At 57.0% G+C, this 13,108-nt stretch overlaps 1 protein-coding gene across 17 annotated transcripts in view; it reads right to left on the reverse strand.

Moving 5' to 3' along the window:
• ELN (elastin) overlaps positions 1 to 12,735 on the reverse strand; it is a 31,191-nt gene extending 18,456 nt beyond the window's left edge. For 9 of the 17 annotated variants that reach the window (XM_073215198.1, XM_017662444.3, XM_017662409.3 and 6 more), the window contains exons 1-10: positions 12,563 to 12,734; positions 6,632 to 6,682; positions 6,071 to 6,100; positions 5,525 to 5,557; positions 3,480 to 3,509; positions 2,182 to 2,217; positions 1,589 to 1,681; positions 1,265 to 1,324; positions 1,113 to 1,181; positions 431 to 478 (exon numbers count right to left, since the gene is read on the reverse strand). In XM_073215198.1, coding sequence (XP_073071299.1) covers positions 431 to 478; positions 1,113 to 1,181; positions 1,265 to 1,324; positions 1,589 to 1,681; positions 2,182 to 2,217; positions 3,480 to 3,509; positions 5,525 to 5,557; positions 6,071 to 6,100; positions 6,632 to 6,682; positions 12,563 to 12,644 — 532 coding nt within the window. In that variant the 5' untranslated portion in view covers positions 12,645 to 12,734. Of the gene's footprint in view, positions 1 to 430; positions 479 to 1,112; positions 1,182 to 1,264; positions 1,325 to 1,588; positions 1,682 to 2,181; positions 2,218 to 3,479; positions 3,510 to 5,524; positions 5,558 to 6,070; positions 6,101 to 6,631; positions 6,683 to 12,562 lie in introns of all 17 variants that reach the window. The other 8 variants (XM_037002852.2, XM_017662454.3, XM_017662434.3 and 5 more) reach the window with 4 other exon arrangements.
• Between the last annotated feature and the right edge of the window lie 373 nt (positions 12,736 to 13,108).

Here is a 13,108-nt window from a genome sequence, read left to right on the forward strand (position 1 = left end):
AAGGTCATATGATGAGTGGGTGGCCAGGCCCTGGCACGGACAGGAGGAGGAGAGGGCAGCTCCGAGGGGCTCTTCTGCAGGGCGGATGTGTGGGGCAGGCCTCCTGGTGACTCATAGCTTTTGGGAAACAGCTGGCCATGCTGGGGACTTGGTGTGTCCTGGGAGGCCCATCTCAGGCTGATGATCTGGGTTGGGCCCTGGGGTTAGAGCTTGGGTGGGGCTGGGGGAGGCTTTGTGGGGAAAGACCACCAGGGGACTTATGTCTGTCAGCCTGAGCTCTGCACCACCAGGGGACTTATGTCTGTCGGCCTGAGCTCTGCTGCTTAGAGAAGCAGTGCTGGTCAGGACCCAGGGCCTCTGGTGTCCTCAGCTAGTGGGGAGGTGAGAGGCTGCTCTCCTTGGTACAGTGCCCCATCCTCCTTGCCCTCACCTGTTCCTGGGAGCACTCCACCTGGGTATACACCTGGTAGCCCCACACCTGTGGCCAAAAGAAGAGAGCTGTGAGCAGCAGCCCGGCCTCCAGGCACTTCTCCCTGGCCCCTCCCTCTGCGGCAGCTCCAGGGCTCCCGAGCCAGCCACCTGGGCACCCAGGGGATGCAGCCAGGGACACCTATGTGGTGGCCGCGGCTCTTCTCCCACCAGTTTTGGAAGTTATCTGTAAAGCCTTCTGTACATGGATTTGTTTTGTCTCCTGGAGCCTGTTTACATGGCTGGCCCAGCCCACCTCTGGGCTAACAGCTGCCAGATGTTCCCTCCCTGCTGTGTGGACTCAAGCAGCCTTTTGTTCAACCTGAAGTCACTTCCTCAAGGGCTCTGTGCCGGGGACCAAGCACCAGATGGGGCGTCAGTGCGCCTGGGGATCCCCGCAGCTCCCCACTGGCTGCTGCCGGCCCTCCTGCACTGACTGTATTCTGAACCTCAGTGTCTCCATCTCTCACCCACGTGCCTGCCACAGAGCCTGTCTCTGGGGTCTCTTTCTGCCCCAGGATCCTGGTAGAAGGGCCTCTCACCCCCATTTCAGAGTTGGCCTCACGCTTCCCTCCCCTGCAGCTAGGTCCTGCCTTTCCTGTGCATCCTGACCTCCGCCCTTGGCCCAGGCACTCCACACTGACCAGGCACTTTCCCAGGCTTCCCTCCAGCCCCAACGCCGACTCCTGCTCCAGTCTGAGGCACCACCGCACCTGGTGTGGAAGGGGCGACATCAGAGTGGGTCCCACCCAGGCCTGCAGGCTTCACCTGGGCAACCTGGGTCTGGCGGCCATACCTGTAGACACTCCTAAGCCACCAACCCCGCCGATGCCGCCAACACCGCCAAGCCCAGCACCTACAGAGCCAGGAGTGGGAGAGGCGAGGGGTCATGTAAGAACAGTGGGAGGCAGGAGGGCCCTGGGCTGCAAGCTCAGGGCCCAGTGTTGAGGTCTAGCCTTGCCACCACCTCGCTCTGAGGCTTGGACACCGCTGGTCGCCTCCTCAAGCCCTGTAGACTGGAGGATCCTACCCGTCTGCCTCCCAGGAAAGGTTCTTTGCCAAGTGGAGGGTCCACAGAGGCCAGGGAGCTTCTGACTGTCCCAGAGAGAGTAACACTCACCTGCCTTGGCGGCTTTATAGGCTGCAGCAGCGCCAGCCACTCCGCCAGGCACCAGAGCCCCCGGGTAGGTGCCTGCAGGAAAGGCCCCGAGCCCTGCGGAGAGGAGGAGTGGGTGAGGCCCTGAGCCCTAACTGCCTGGGAGGCGCATTTGAGGGGGCTCTGCTGCTGTCTGCAGTTCTGTGCCAAGTTGTGACCTCTCCTCCCAGGACCCAGTTAGTGTTGGAGAGCAAAACATGTCAAACCGCTCTGCTCAGCCTAACAAAACTGCGGGAATCTCTTTGGGGTCAAATTTCCACCTCCACCCCCTCCTCCAGGAAGTCTTCCTGAGGTCTTGCTGAGTTGAACAACTCCTCTGGGCTGCTTGGCCCTGGGGGGCTTCTTCTCTCCAGCTCTCAGCACTAGGACCCAGCTGTGACTCCCCTGTGCCCTGGGCAGCCACTCAGGGCAGGAGGGTTTCAATATCACCTCCCGTGCCAGTACCCAGGACAGGTTTAGTCTGTATCCCCGTATGCTGACTGCTCCCCACACTGGGCAGTTGCCCTGGGCCCGGCTGTAACCCCCAGATGGCATCTTGCCTGTGTATCAACACTAACCTGCCCCAGGGCCACCTCCTGCGAGCCCTCCAGCACCTGCAGGGAGAAGGAGACAAAGCCAGGTGAGGAGAGGAGAGGCTGGTGTGTGGGCATCATTCCTGGGCCCAGAGAGGAAGGATCTCATAGAGAAGGGGGCAGGAACCCTGTGGTCAGTGTGCAACCACTCAGGTCCCTAAGTTGGATTCAACCTTTGGTACTCAGGGCCTCATCCCAATAAAACAGCAGCACCACATCAAGACTAGCTGCTATGTGCCATGTAGGCATGATTGCACTGATCCCCCCATAACATCCCTGGGCCTGCCTTGCTTCCCCTGGAAGGCCCACCAGCTAATGGAGGACCCAGCAGGGCTTTCTGGGAGGGCTGGGGCTAAGCAGAGTCTGCCAGCAAGACCACACCCAGGCCAGGCCCTGCCCTGCTCCCACTGCTAGTCCCCACCCCAAGCCTCTCTTCTGTTTGCTTGCAGGGGTCCCCTGGCTCAGCCCATTCCCTGTCCCCTCTATCTGGAGCCCCTTCATCCCCCACCAGCTGTCAGTCTGTCCATCCTGTAGTCCAGGAGCCTCCTTGCTTGCTGATGTTAAAATGTTTATGAGAAGCCAGATGGGTCCCTCTGGCCTGATGCTTCCCACATCTGGGTCCCATCGCTCCCTCTCCCCCTCCAGGAGACATTCCATGGCTTTGGCCAGGACCACTGGGCAATCAGGTTGGAGTTCACAACTGTGCTGGGTTTGTTTCCAATTATGTGAGGATCTTTTCTGCCAGCACCAGTCTTGACTGCCAGAGTCCTGAGCTCTACGGACTTGGATCCCAGGAGGGCCTACCTGGCTTTCACTGGGTGTGGTCTCCCTTCCCACCAGCCTTTCCTACGTGGGGGTCTGACTGCATCTGAAACTCCACTGGCCCCTCTGTAAGGTGGCTCTCTAGCTCCGGCCCCTCTACCTCCCAGGCAGGTGTGGTGTGGAGGTCAGGCTGGGCCTGGGTGTGCCTGAGTTCACTTCCCAGCACCACAGGCCCTGCTTCTCCCCAGCTCTGTCAGGGGCTTCTCTCAAGCCAGGCCTGTTTCCTGAGCTCCAATAGGGCAGGAGACAGGCTTGGGCTTTTCCTGACCACACAGGGCTGGGAGAAAAGATGGGGACCAACCAGGAACTGAGAAGAGGCTTGGGTGGGTGGCGGTGGGGCAGGCGGCCCCTCTGCAGCCATCTAACCTTTTCCCGTGCTCCCCCACCAGCTGTCTGGTCCCAGGGCTGTGCCCCAGCATGACCAGCCCCACCCCTGCTTGTCCTCCTGCCCATGGACTCACCTGGCCCAAATGCCCCTAGGAGTCCAGCCCCTGGAAAGGAGAATAGAGATGAGGAGCTGACCACAGCTCGGGGCTCAGGGGTCTGGCCAGCCCAACCCTTCCTCTTACTGGAGTCAGAGAGCCCTGGATTCAAGTTCTGCTGCATCTACTTACACTCCCCATGAAGAACACATCACTTTACTCCTCTGAGACTCAGTTTTTCCACCTACAAAATGGCCAGTGTGTCCCCTGCCTTCCTGGGACCAGTGGGCTTGTGAGAAGAAGGCACCTAATATGTGCAGCCTGCCAGCGTGCCCAGTGGGTGTTCCCTGGCCTTTCTGCCCTTTTGAGTGTGGCTGGCCTCCAGCCGGTCGTGGGGGTGTGGCTGGGGGCCAGCTCTCCAAGGCCCATGCCGAGCAACTGCCAGGCCACCCACCTTCTACTCACCAAGGGATTAATTGTTCCCAAGTACAGTGCACACTGCTGTGCCCCACTCCATCCTGCCCAGGCAGGCCTGGACATCTCCACTGCGTGGATATGGGAAACTGCCTGTGGAGGTGGGGGTGGGGCATTGGCCCTGCCCAATTCTTTATAGTTCAGGGTCCTGAGGCTGAAAGTGCATGGAAGGGGTCCTGGAATCCAGCCCCTTTCCATCAGCAGGAGTTGCCCTGACTTCCCTTTTGGCCTCCTTTACCCTGAGCTGGAAGTCTTTTCAGAAGTCTAAAATAAATCTTTAATGAATAAAAGCCTCCCTTTAGCAACCCTCATTAAGGGACCCTCTATACAGCTGTCTCAGTCTCCCCACTGGTGTTTCATAACAGTCTACCATGTGTCCCCTGCTGCCAGTGGGATCGACCAATCTGCGCTTCAGTTTTGCAGTCCCAACCTCCAGGATTTGGGGTTTTCTCCATTAAGCACAGTCCTTCATCCACCCCTTTGCTTATCTGGGCCTTCCTTGCCCTCTGCCCACCATCAAAGACCTGGGTAAGATTGCTCACTTCTCCAGGAAGACAGAGTGCAGGTCTGGCAGGCTGAGCAGTGAATGACAAGGGCTCCAGCCTTGCAGACCCCTGCAGACTCCAGGAAGCCCCTTGCCCAGGCCTCTTGTCCTACCCTCCTATCTCTCTTCCCTGGCCCTGGCCCTGGAGTTTCACAACCCAGATTCGTTTGCGGAGAAGAAGAATCTGGGTCTTGTAGATTCATTTGCACTTGGATCATCAAACATCAGGATTTCATAAGAGCTGTTGGACATTCAAACTGTCCTGGAGTCTGGAACCTCAGAGTCAGAGAGACACAGAGCAGGGTGGGGGGGTGTCAAGGTCACATGTGGAGCATCTCATGCCGATGGGGCCATAAATCTGGACAGAGACGCCATTTCCTCCACCTGCTCTTTCTCCACCAGTGCCTCTGGGAGAGATCTGCCCTCCCCCTTTCCTGGGGGTATATTCTTTGGAGCTGATGGTGGATCCCCTACTGGCAGACCTGTTGCCCTAAGGGTGAGGCCAGGACAGATCTAGTCACATCTTCTTACTGGAAACCTCCCTGGTTTGGACACAGCTGGGAGGAGCCTAGCATCAGTTCAGGGCTTGGTCGGGGGTCAGGGTTCAGCCTGGGGTCAGATTAAGGGCTCAGTTGGTCATCGAGGTCAGGATATCCCAGGTCTTGGTCTTGGATTAGAGAGGGCTTCGTCTGGAGTCTGGGGCCCACCATCTGTATCAGAGCCCCAGAGTGATGTTCACAGGCTGAGTGGCCACCAGAACATCAGTCACTACCTTTGCCCCCAGCACCAAGGCTGTTTCTGGATGCTATGCAGAGCAAACTCTCAGACAGCTGTGCACAGAGGCACTGCAGGGTAGACAGTGGACAGACACCTCACACAGGGAGGACATCAAGCTGCATCCAGCCTCTGTCCCTGGAAGCCCTGGGGCCCAGCCCCAGCCTGCTCACACCTGGGGGCCTGCTCAGCACCTCCCCACTTCCTCCTGCCTGTTGGCTCCCTTGCTGGGTTCACAGCTCTGTGGGCCCTCCCCTCCCCTGTCCCCAGCCCCAGAGACCTCAGGTCTTACCTGGCTTGGGTGGTTTGCCTCCAGGCCCCAATGCTGCAGAGAGAAGAGATGGTAGTGAGTGGGGAGCCTCAGCCCACCTGTCCTACTACTTATCCCCCCAGGGCATTGTATGGTCTCACTCCCCAGGCCCTGAGGGCTATCAGGGACGGTCCTCCCTGGGCCAAGGAGCCTCTTGGAGCCCAGTGTCTAGCCACCAGGGTTGAGGGCCTAGCTCTGGTCCTGATTTGTGGTTAATATTCTCTCAGACTTAGTTTCTCAGCCTCTGAAGGGGATGATGATACCAGCTCAGCTTTGCAGGGATGTAGTAGAGAATCAAAAGGAATATGAAAGAAGGCAGGGTCACCAGGGAAAGAGGCCAGAGGGAGCAGGGAGGGAGGCCCGTGAGTTCCAGTTTTCAGATGAGTCTTTTCCCACTGGACCCTCAGTCTTAAAATAAGGGCCCCTTGATGCCTGGGCCTTCTGGGGTCCTGAGGTCTGAGGATCTGTGTGAACCAGAGTGACCACCCAGACCTATCAGGAGAAACCAAGTTTGGTTTCCGAGCTTACCTCCTCCTCCCAGGCCTCCAAGACCAGCCCCTGTGTTGAGAGAGAGAGAGAGAGAGGGAGTGAGCTGTCAGTGCCCCAGCAGAAGGCCACCCGTTGACCCATGGTCCAGTCTGTCACTGCCTATCTCCGTGACCTTAGGCAAGCCTTAATGTCTGTGAGATTCAGTTTCCTAGTCAGGCCAGCAGCCCTGTACCAGTCTGTATCTGGGAGCATGCTGATGGCTACCCTCATTTCCATGTTAGTGCTGAACATTCAAATACTTTCTAATACTTGGAAATACGTAAGTATTAGGAAGTGTTTTCAATCTGCTTTACAGTATTATGCTTCTTTGTCTGAATTAAAAATTTGCCTTCCTGATGCCATGCTCCAACACTCTGCCCATTTCCTTTTGCAGGGCTTCCAGTCTCCCTCTGTACATAGGTATTGCTTTCATGTTGCTTTTACTTGGAAAACACTCTATCATATCACACGACAGACAGCACATTCATCCTCCTAGCAGCTGTGGCGGGAGGAGCCCAGAACAGGGTGCCTTCCCTGCATGTGGAAGTCTGAGGTCATCACCTGGGTAGTAGACTCCTCCAGGAACGCCACCAGGAACAGCCCCCGGGACCCCTGGAAGGAAGCAGAAAGAGTCCTCCTTTATCTAGAATTAGTAAGAGCCTGCTAACGATGATAATGACGATACTATACATCTACACAGCGGTCTATTCCCAAAGCACTTTGTGTTTACAAACCGTCTTCCCTTTCATGCTCCTCAGAATGGCCCTTTGAGTTTGGAAGGGCATGGATTACTATATTCATTTTAACAGATGTGAACTCAGGCTCAGAGAGGTTAAGAGACATGCCTGAGGACACACAGTTGGAAAGAGACGGAGCCTGGATTCAAAGCAGGCCACTCCTCTGTGTTACCTGTTTCTCCTCTCCCCTGGAGAGGGCCTGGCATGGGGCAGGGACTGAGTGCCTTTAACTGGCAGCCACCTCTCTCCAGCCTTGAGCAGCACAGGCAGGGGCCAGAGTTGTGGGGCAGCAGGCCGAACTGCCACAGTGAGCAGTAAGGAAATGCTGCGGCTGCCAGCAAAAAACGCAGCCATTCCCACACTGATAGGATAGTGTGAGGTCAGCATCCTCAGCCACTGGGAAGCAAGGGTTGGGTGGGGTTCTGGCTGTCTGACATGGGGCTGTCTTAGGAGGCGCCGGGGCCCAGAGGGGGACACCATGAATGAGCAAAGTGAATAGTTTCCTAAGGAAAAGCTAATTCACTGGCCAGGCCAGGGGCCGTCTGCCCGCCAAGATCACGAGTTCACTCCCCATAGGCCAGTGAAGCTCTCACTGGGGGACTCTGTGGGGCTGAGCCCCAGACCCAGGCTGAGCGTGGCCATGGCAACAGACAATCCTGCGGCAGCCCAGGCCCTGACTGCACCATCACAGAATGGTGCCAACCCTGACAAGCTGCCAGGGCCCCAGCCCCAGCCCCGCCCTCTGAAAGGGGCATGGATGGGGCTAGTGGCCAGTGTTGGGCAGTCTGTAGTGTGTCCAGAGGCCTCCCAGCGAGATGTGGCCTGGCCATGATGTACAGATGGGCCTGCCAGCCCCAGCGCCCTGTCAGCCCATCAAGGTGAGGGATGCCAAGCTGTCGCGCCCACCCTGTGCCAAAGCCTTGGCGCCACCCATACCCCCAGGGCTGATGGCCCCCCAGGAACTGTAGTCCAGGCCTGGAGTGTGCCAAAAAAAAAGATCTGGTTAGAGCCTTAAGGGCTCAGAGAGGCAGCCCCAGGAGGCCGGGCCTGCTGGGAATGAGCACTCTGGCCCTGTCATCGGCTGCCAAACACACACATGGTCTGCCTTGGGCCTTTGATGCCTTCCTTGGCTCCGGGCTCCTGCTTTCAGCACTGCCTCTTATGTGTCTTTCCCGGTTGTGCTCCAGGCCTTTCTCTGCCTCAGCCTCTCTCCTTCCTGATGGTGCCCTCTCCCCACCTCTCTGCTTTCTGGCCCCAGAGCAGACTACAGGAGCAGGGTGGGGGGTAGAGGGAGCAAATGGGCTCAGGACAGACGTATAGAGCCTCTCCTCTTGGCCATGCAACTTCTTACAGTCTGTGTGACCTTGGGCAAGTCACTTAACCTCTCAGAACCCTGTTTTCATTTTTAGCAATGTGGGGCTGATAACTGCTGCCTTGCAAGGTTGTTGTGAGTTGTCAAAGGATCAAGGAAGAGACCTTGTCCTGCCCTGGACCTGGCACAGGGTAATTGCCAAAATAAGAAAAGATGGCGACTCTGTGTCTCCACTTTGCTGCATAGTACATAGCCTGGGGCCAGGAATATGGTAGGCATTCAATGAATGATGGGTGAATTAGATGGAGGGGAGGCAAGGATGCTGCCTGTGGGTCTGGGTCCAACCTGTTCCATCCCCAGCACACATTGGGCTGGTCTAGTGCTCGGGCCTGGCTGACCCCCACTTCCTTCCCGGGAGTTCTGCTCCCCGACAGCCTGACAGCCCGTCTGTGGCCAGGCCCCTCCTGGGCCTGCCAGCTCCTCCTCCTCTGCTTCCCCTCTCCTCAGCGCCCGCTCATGTCTCCTCAGCTCTCTCCTCTCCCCACTCTCTACCCCCATGATTCAGATCCCAGCAATGTTTGCCAAACTCTGTGGTTGAACCATGACAGCTGGGGAGCTCTGGATTTTGATCCTTACTTGGCACTGAGGAAATGGAGAAGGCTTAGTAGGTGTAAAGGGCCTCTGCCCTGCCTCTTTTCTCAAGTGCAGCAGAGGTGAGAACAGAATAAGACAGTTGTTGGTTAAGGGCCTCCACAAAGGCAGCAGCCTCCTCTCACGCTGCAGCTCGCCTTCCTTCTCAACCTGCACTCCTTGGTCTGAGCCATTCCTGCTGCCAGGAATGCCCTCTCCTCCATCCAACTCCCACCCTTCTACCAAGACTGAGCTCAGATTCTCCCTCCTGCCTTCTCTAAGCCTGTGGCTGTGACCGCTCAGCTGGCCCAAAACAGTTGGCCCGGAGCATGCCTGTCTTGTTTTATGTGGGTTTGGCTTGTTTTGCTGGCTAGCCCAGGGTGGAACTTGCCTCTTACATCTGAGAATCATGATCCTAGACTCTTAGGGATCATAACAGTCTTCTGGCCTTGGCTGAAACTCCCGCAAACCGCCCCTTGTGCTCCTGCTTGCACGCCTCCCATGACAGGAAAATCCCCACCTCCCCACACTGCCAGCTCTATTACAGAGAGGTCTTCCTGTCGCGATACAATCTGCTCCTCTGTCTCTCCCATTCTGCCTCCCAGAGCCCCACAGACTAAGGCTCATCTCTGATTCATGGACGATTCCCAAACACTGGCCTTTCTTTCACAGCCTAACTCAAATGTCACATCTGTTGTGAAGCCTTCCTGGATTTCCTGGGACTCCTCTGGGCTTCCCCCTCCCCAGTCCTGTCTGCTACCTCTACCACTGTGTGCTGCTCCCCACTAGACAAAACACGGCATGGATAGCAACAGGGAAAACTAAACCTGACAGATGTGCACAGATTGTATGGGGCGGTCAGCCCAAGTTAGAAATTCTGAATCAAAATATATGTTATTAAAAAATTCACATTCCCACGATCCTCTTATTTGATGAAGTTTTTGAGATGTTACATTGCTGGAACTTCCCGCCGGCCTTAGGAGATGAGTGGGGCAAGGATGCTTCTCCCATATTACAGCCAAGGAAACCAAGAGCCTGTGAGATGAAAAGCCTGGCCAGGACCCACAGCTGACCTGTCATACACAGGCCCTGCCTCCAGGTTCAAAGATCTGGGAGGAGGCTGATTAGGAGCAAGCAGTGGGCCAGCAGGCCTTGGCAAGGGTCTCTGCCAAGCCAAAGTCCAGGGGAATGGCCTGGGAGCAGATAAGACCATGCGAAGCTGTTTGTTGTTTGCATGGAGAAAGGCTGCCAAGGGTTTTTCAAAAACAATCTTTTCTCCAGTGGGTGCCTCTGTCCCTTCCCTCCCCTGGGCACGTTTGTTGTCCTGCCTTAGCCCCAGCAGACACAGAGGCAGGAGCAACCCCTAAACCAGAGGTCCTTGGCGCTGAAGGCTCATAAAAGTCATTTGAGCAGGTTTTACGAAACCTCCGAGTCCAGGTCTCTCCCCAGACCAAATAAAGCAGGAATTCTTGGGTGGGACCCTGGCTTCAGAATTGTTTAAAGATCTCTATATGTTTAAAACTCCAATAGGCAGCCAGGGTTAATAATCCTTGTTCCAAGTCATCTTTAGTTCCGAAATCAGAAAGAAAAAACAAAAAACTGCTGATACTATTTCTAGAGGATGTGGAGAGAATTACGCCTGAGTTAATTTCTCTCTCTTTTTAAATGGCACAGGGGTTTCAGGAAGCTGGTCCTCAAAGCTGTTCTTGACCCATCCTAAATGGGTCTAGACAATTCTTTCCATCAGTCTTCCCGGGAAGCTCCTTTCTTGCCTCCACTGGCAGCATGGTTCTTTTGAGCTGGGGAACACATGGGGTGATATCCTCTTGGTGGGTGGGGGAAGCTGGGATCCCCCAGGACAGCCAGGCAGGTGGCTGTGTGTGTACCTGTGTGAGCGTGAACCTGTGTCTGCAGCCCTTCCCACTCCCCAACCCCTTTGATATTCTACGGGCCCTGGGCACAAACCCCAGAAGACCTCACCAATTCACACACCCCTTATTTGGACCTAGCTATTCTACCACCTGGGACAGAGCTGATATTTGTGTTTGTACAGAAAGAACAAGGCCAGCCGAGCATTTAGTGGTATCACTGAGGATGTAAAGGGATGGCATGTTCTGCTCTAGGGTATGTCCACCCTAGATGCCAGGGTCCCACCCAAGAATTCCAGGCCTGTGCCTCCCCAAATGTTGCCTGGTACCAGACCCTACCCCCTCACTCTTTGGCCCAGGGCAGTGGGCTGCCTCAGCCTGTCTGACCCTCAGATTCCCCACTTGTAAAGTGAAGGTAATTGTGCTCAATTCTCAGGGTTTTTGTGGGGATTAACTGCTCTGCTCCAGGTGGCAGCTCTCTCTGGGAAGGTGGATGTTCAGGCCGCACCTTGGGGAGGTAGGAGGCAGTTCAGGCAGGCCCAGAGCTGCTGCTCTTGGGCACTGGGATAGCGGCTCCTTTGGGGTTGTCTTAATCCCCTCCTGGGCCCCACGTGATGGTATGCATGTCCTTCGGCCTCACCGGAGCCCAGGAGCTGACCTCTGGCCAGGAAGCCCCTGCACCCAGCAGACCTGCCCAGCCCATCAATCTCACGGAAACAGCTGCTGCTCCTGCCCAGCCCTTACTCCAGCCTGCAGCCTGGCCCTGCCCCACCCTATGCTCCCCCAACACTGGCCTCTGCTGAAGGTCTGGTTCTAATGGCAGGAAGGACTCCCACAGAGAACAGACCCCACCCAGGCCCCCTTCCCTATGGCTCAGGAGCGGGCTCCTCTCTCCCCATGGCCAGGGGTACCCTTGGGGTCTGTGGCAGGGCACATATACCAGATGGTCCAGAACTGTCCTGACGTCCACTCCAGCCTCTACCATTGGTCACACTCCCTCTGCCAGGAGGTGGACATCCCCCCAGCTTCCCTGTCCTAACTCGTGTTCCATACCACACACACAATCACACTCACAGTGACATGTACTGTGACAGTCAACACCCAGTGATACATATCCGGGCACCAGATCTCCCTCGTGTATATGCCTTTTGGGTGGTGGGCTTTTGCATGGGCTACAGGCACTTTCACTTACCCTACAAACCCCCAACACGCACAAGCACATGTGGACATGCACATGCATACCTGTCCAAGGATGAACCTGTGAATAGCCATCCTCCACCATTTGGTGACATATTTGGATGTATATACATGTGCATACCTGTGCAATATCATGTGATATTATTCATGTATGCATGCATGTACACACACACACTCACAGAAGTCCCGGCTTTCCTTACCAGGGACAGACCACAGCAGCAGTTTTCCAACCTGTAACCCAGGAACCAACTTAACCCTGACTTTCCTCAGAGGGGTGTCCTGACTTCCTAGGAGACAAGGTACCTTGCACATTGCAGCTGAGCTGGACTCCAACCCAGGTCCCCTGCCCCCAGGGCACGTGTGCACACCCGCTGGGTCCACAGGTGTGCAAAGTGCCAATGCCCACAGACCCATTGGGACCCCACCAACCCTTATCCAGCGTGCCCCCGACCCCCACTGGGAGGGCACGCAGGACAGAGCAGGGGCCCATTGGCCCTCTCAGGGCAGCGGGACCTGGCCTCTGGGTTGGGACTTTCCTGAGTCGTGAGGCATCTGACAGGTTCCTCCTCAGCACGGGCTGGCTCCAGGGAGGGGTGGTTCCAAGGATCCAGTGGCTGAGGGGCTCCTGCCTGGGACCCTTGGACAGCGCAGGGTATGGGGCTGGGGGGTGCGCTCTCTCCCAGCAGTCCAGCCACCTGGCTGAGAGGCTGGGGGGCTGTGGGCAAGTCCGGAAGGGGCTGAGGCCTACCTCCAGGCTGCGAGGGACGGACAACGGACAGCAGGAGCAGGAGGACTCCGGGCCGCAGGGCTGCAGCTGTCAGACCCGCCATCTCGGGGAGAAATGCCCCAGCCCGCTCTCCGCGCCTCGTTTTATCCCCAAAGCGTAATTGCTGCTTCGGCGACTGCAAGGGAAGGAGGGAGGGAGGGAGGGCGGGCGGTTGGGCGGAGGAGGGGGGGTGCCGGAGGAGGGGGCTGCGGGGAGGGGGCAATTACGAAAGGCCAGCTCGCAAGCCTCCCAGGCTGGGGCCGATGGGACTGGACTGTGGGCCTTTTTCCTTAAAACACACACTCATGTGCGCACAAGCACACACGCACACACATGTTTCCCCATCTCTCCGGCTTTCCCTCTGTGCCTGTTCTCTCCCTGCTGGCCCTGTTCCCACCAGAAAGTGCAAGGGGGGCCTCTGCCAGGACAGCCCTCGGGAGAGGAAGCAGGAGGGAGGGCCCTGCAGCCCAGCCAAAAATCCAGCCCCAGCCAAGGCCTGAGTGGCCAGGCCCCCACCCCTCCGGCTGG

Source organism: Manis javanica, chromosome 10, assembly GCF_040802235.1.
Source record: "Manis javanica isolate MJ-LG chromosome 10, MJ_LKY, whole genome shotgun sequence".
Lineage (NCBI taxonomy): Eukaryota > Metazoa > Chordata > Mammalia > Pholidota > Manidae > Manis > Manis javanica.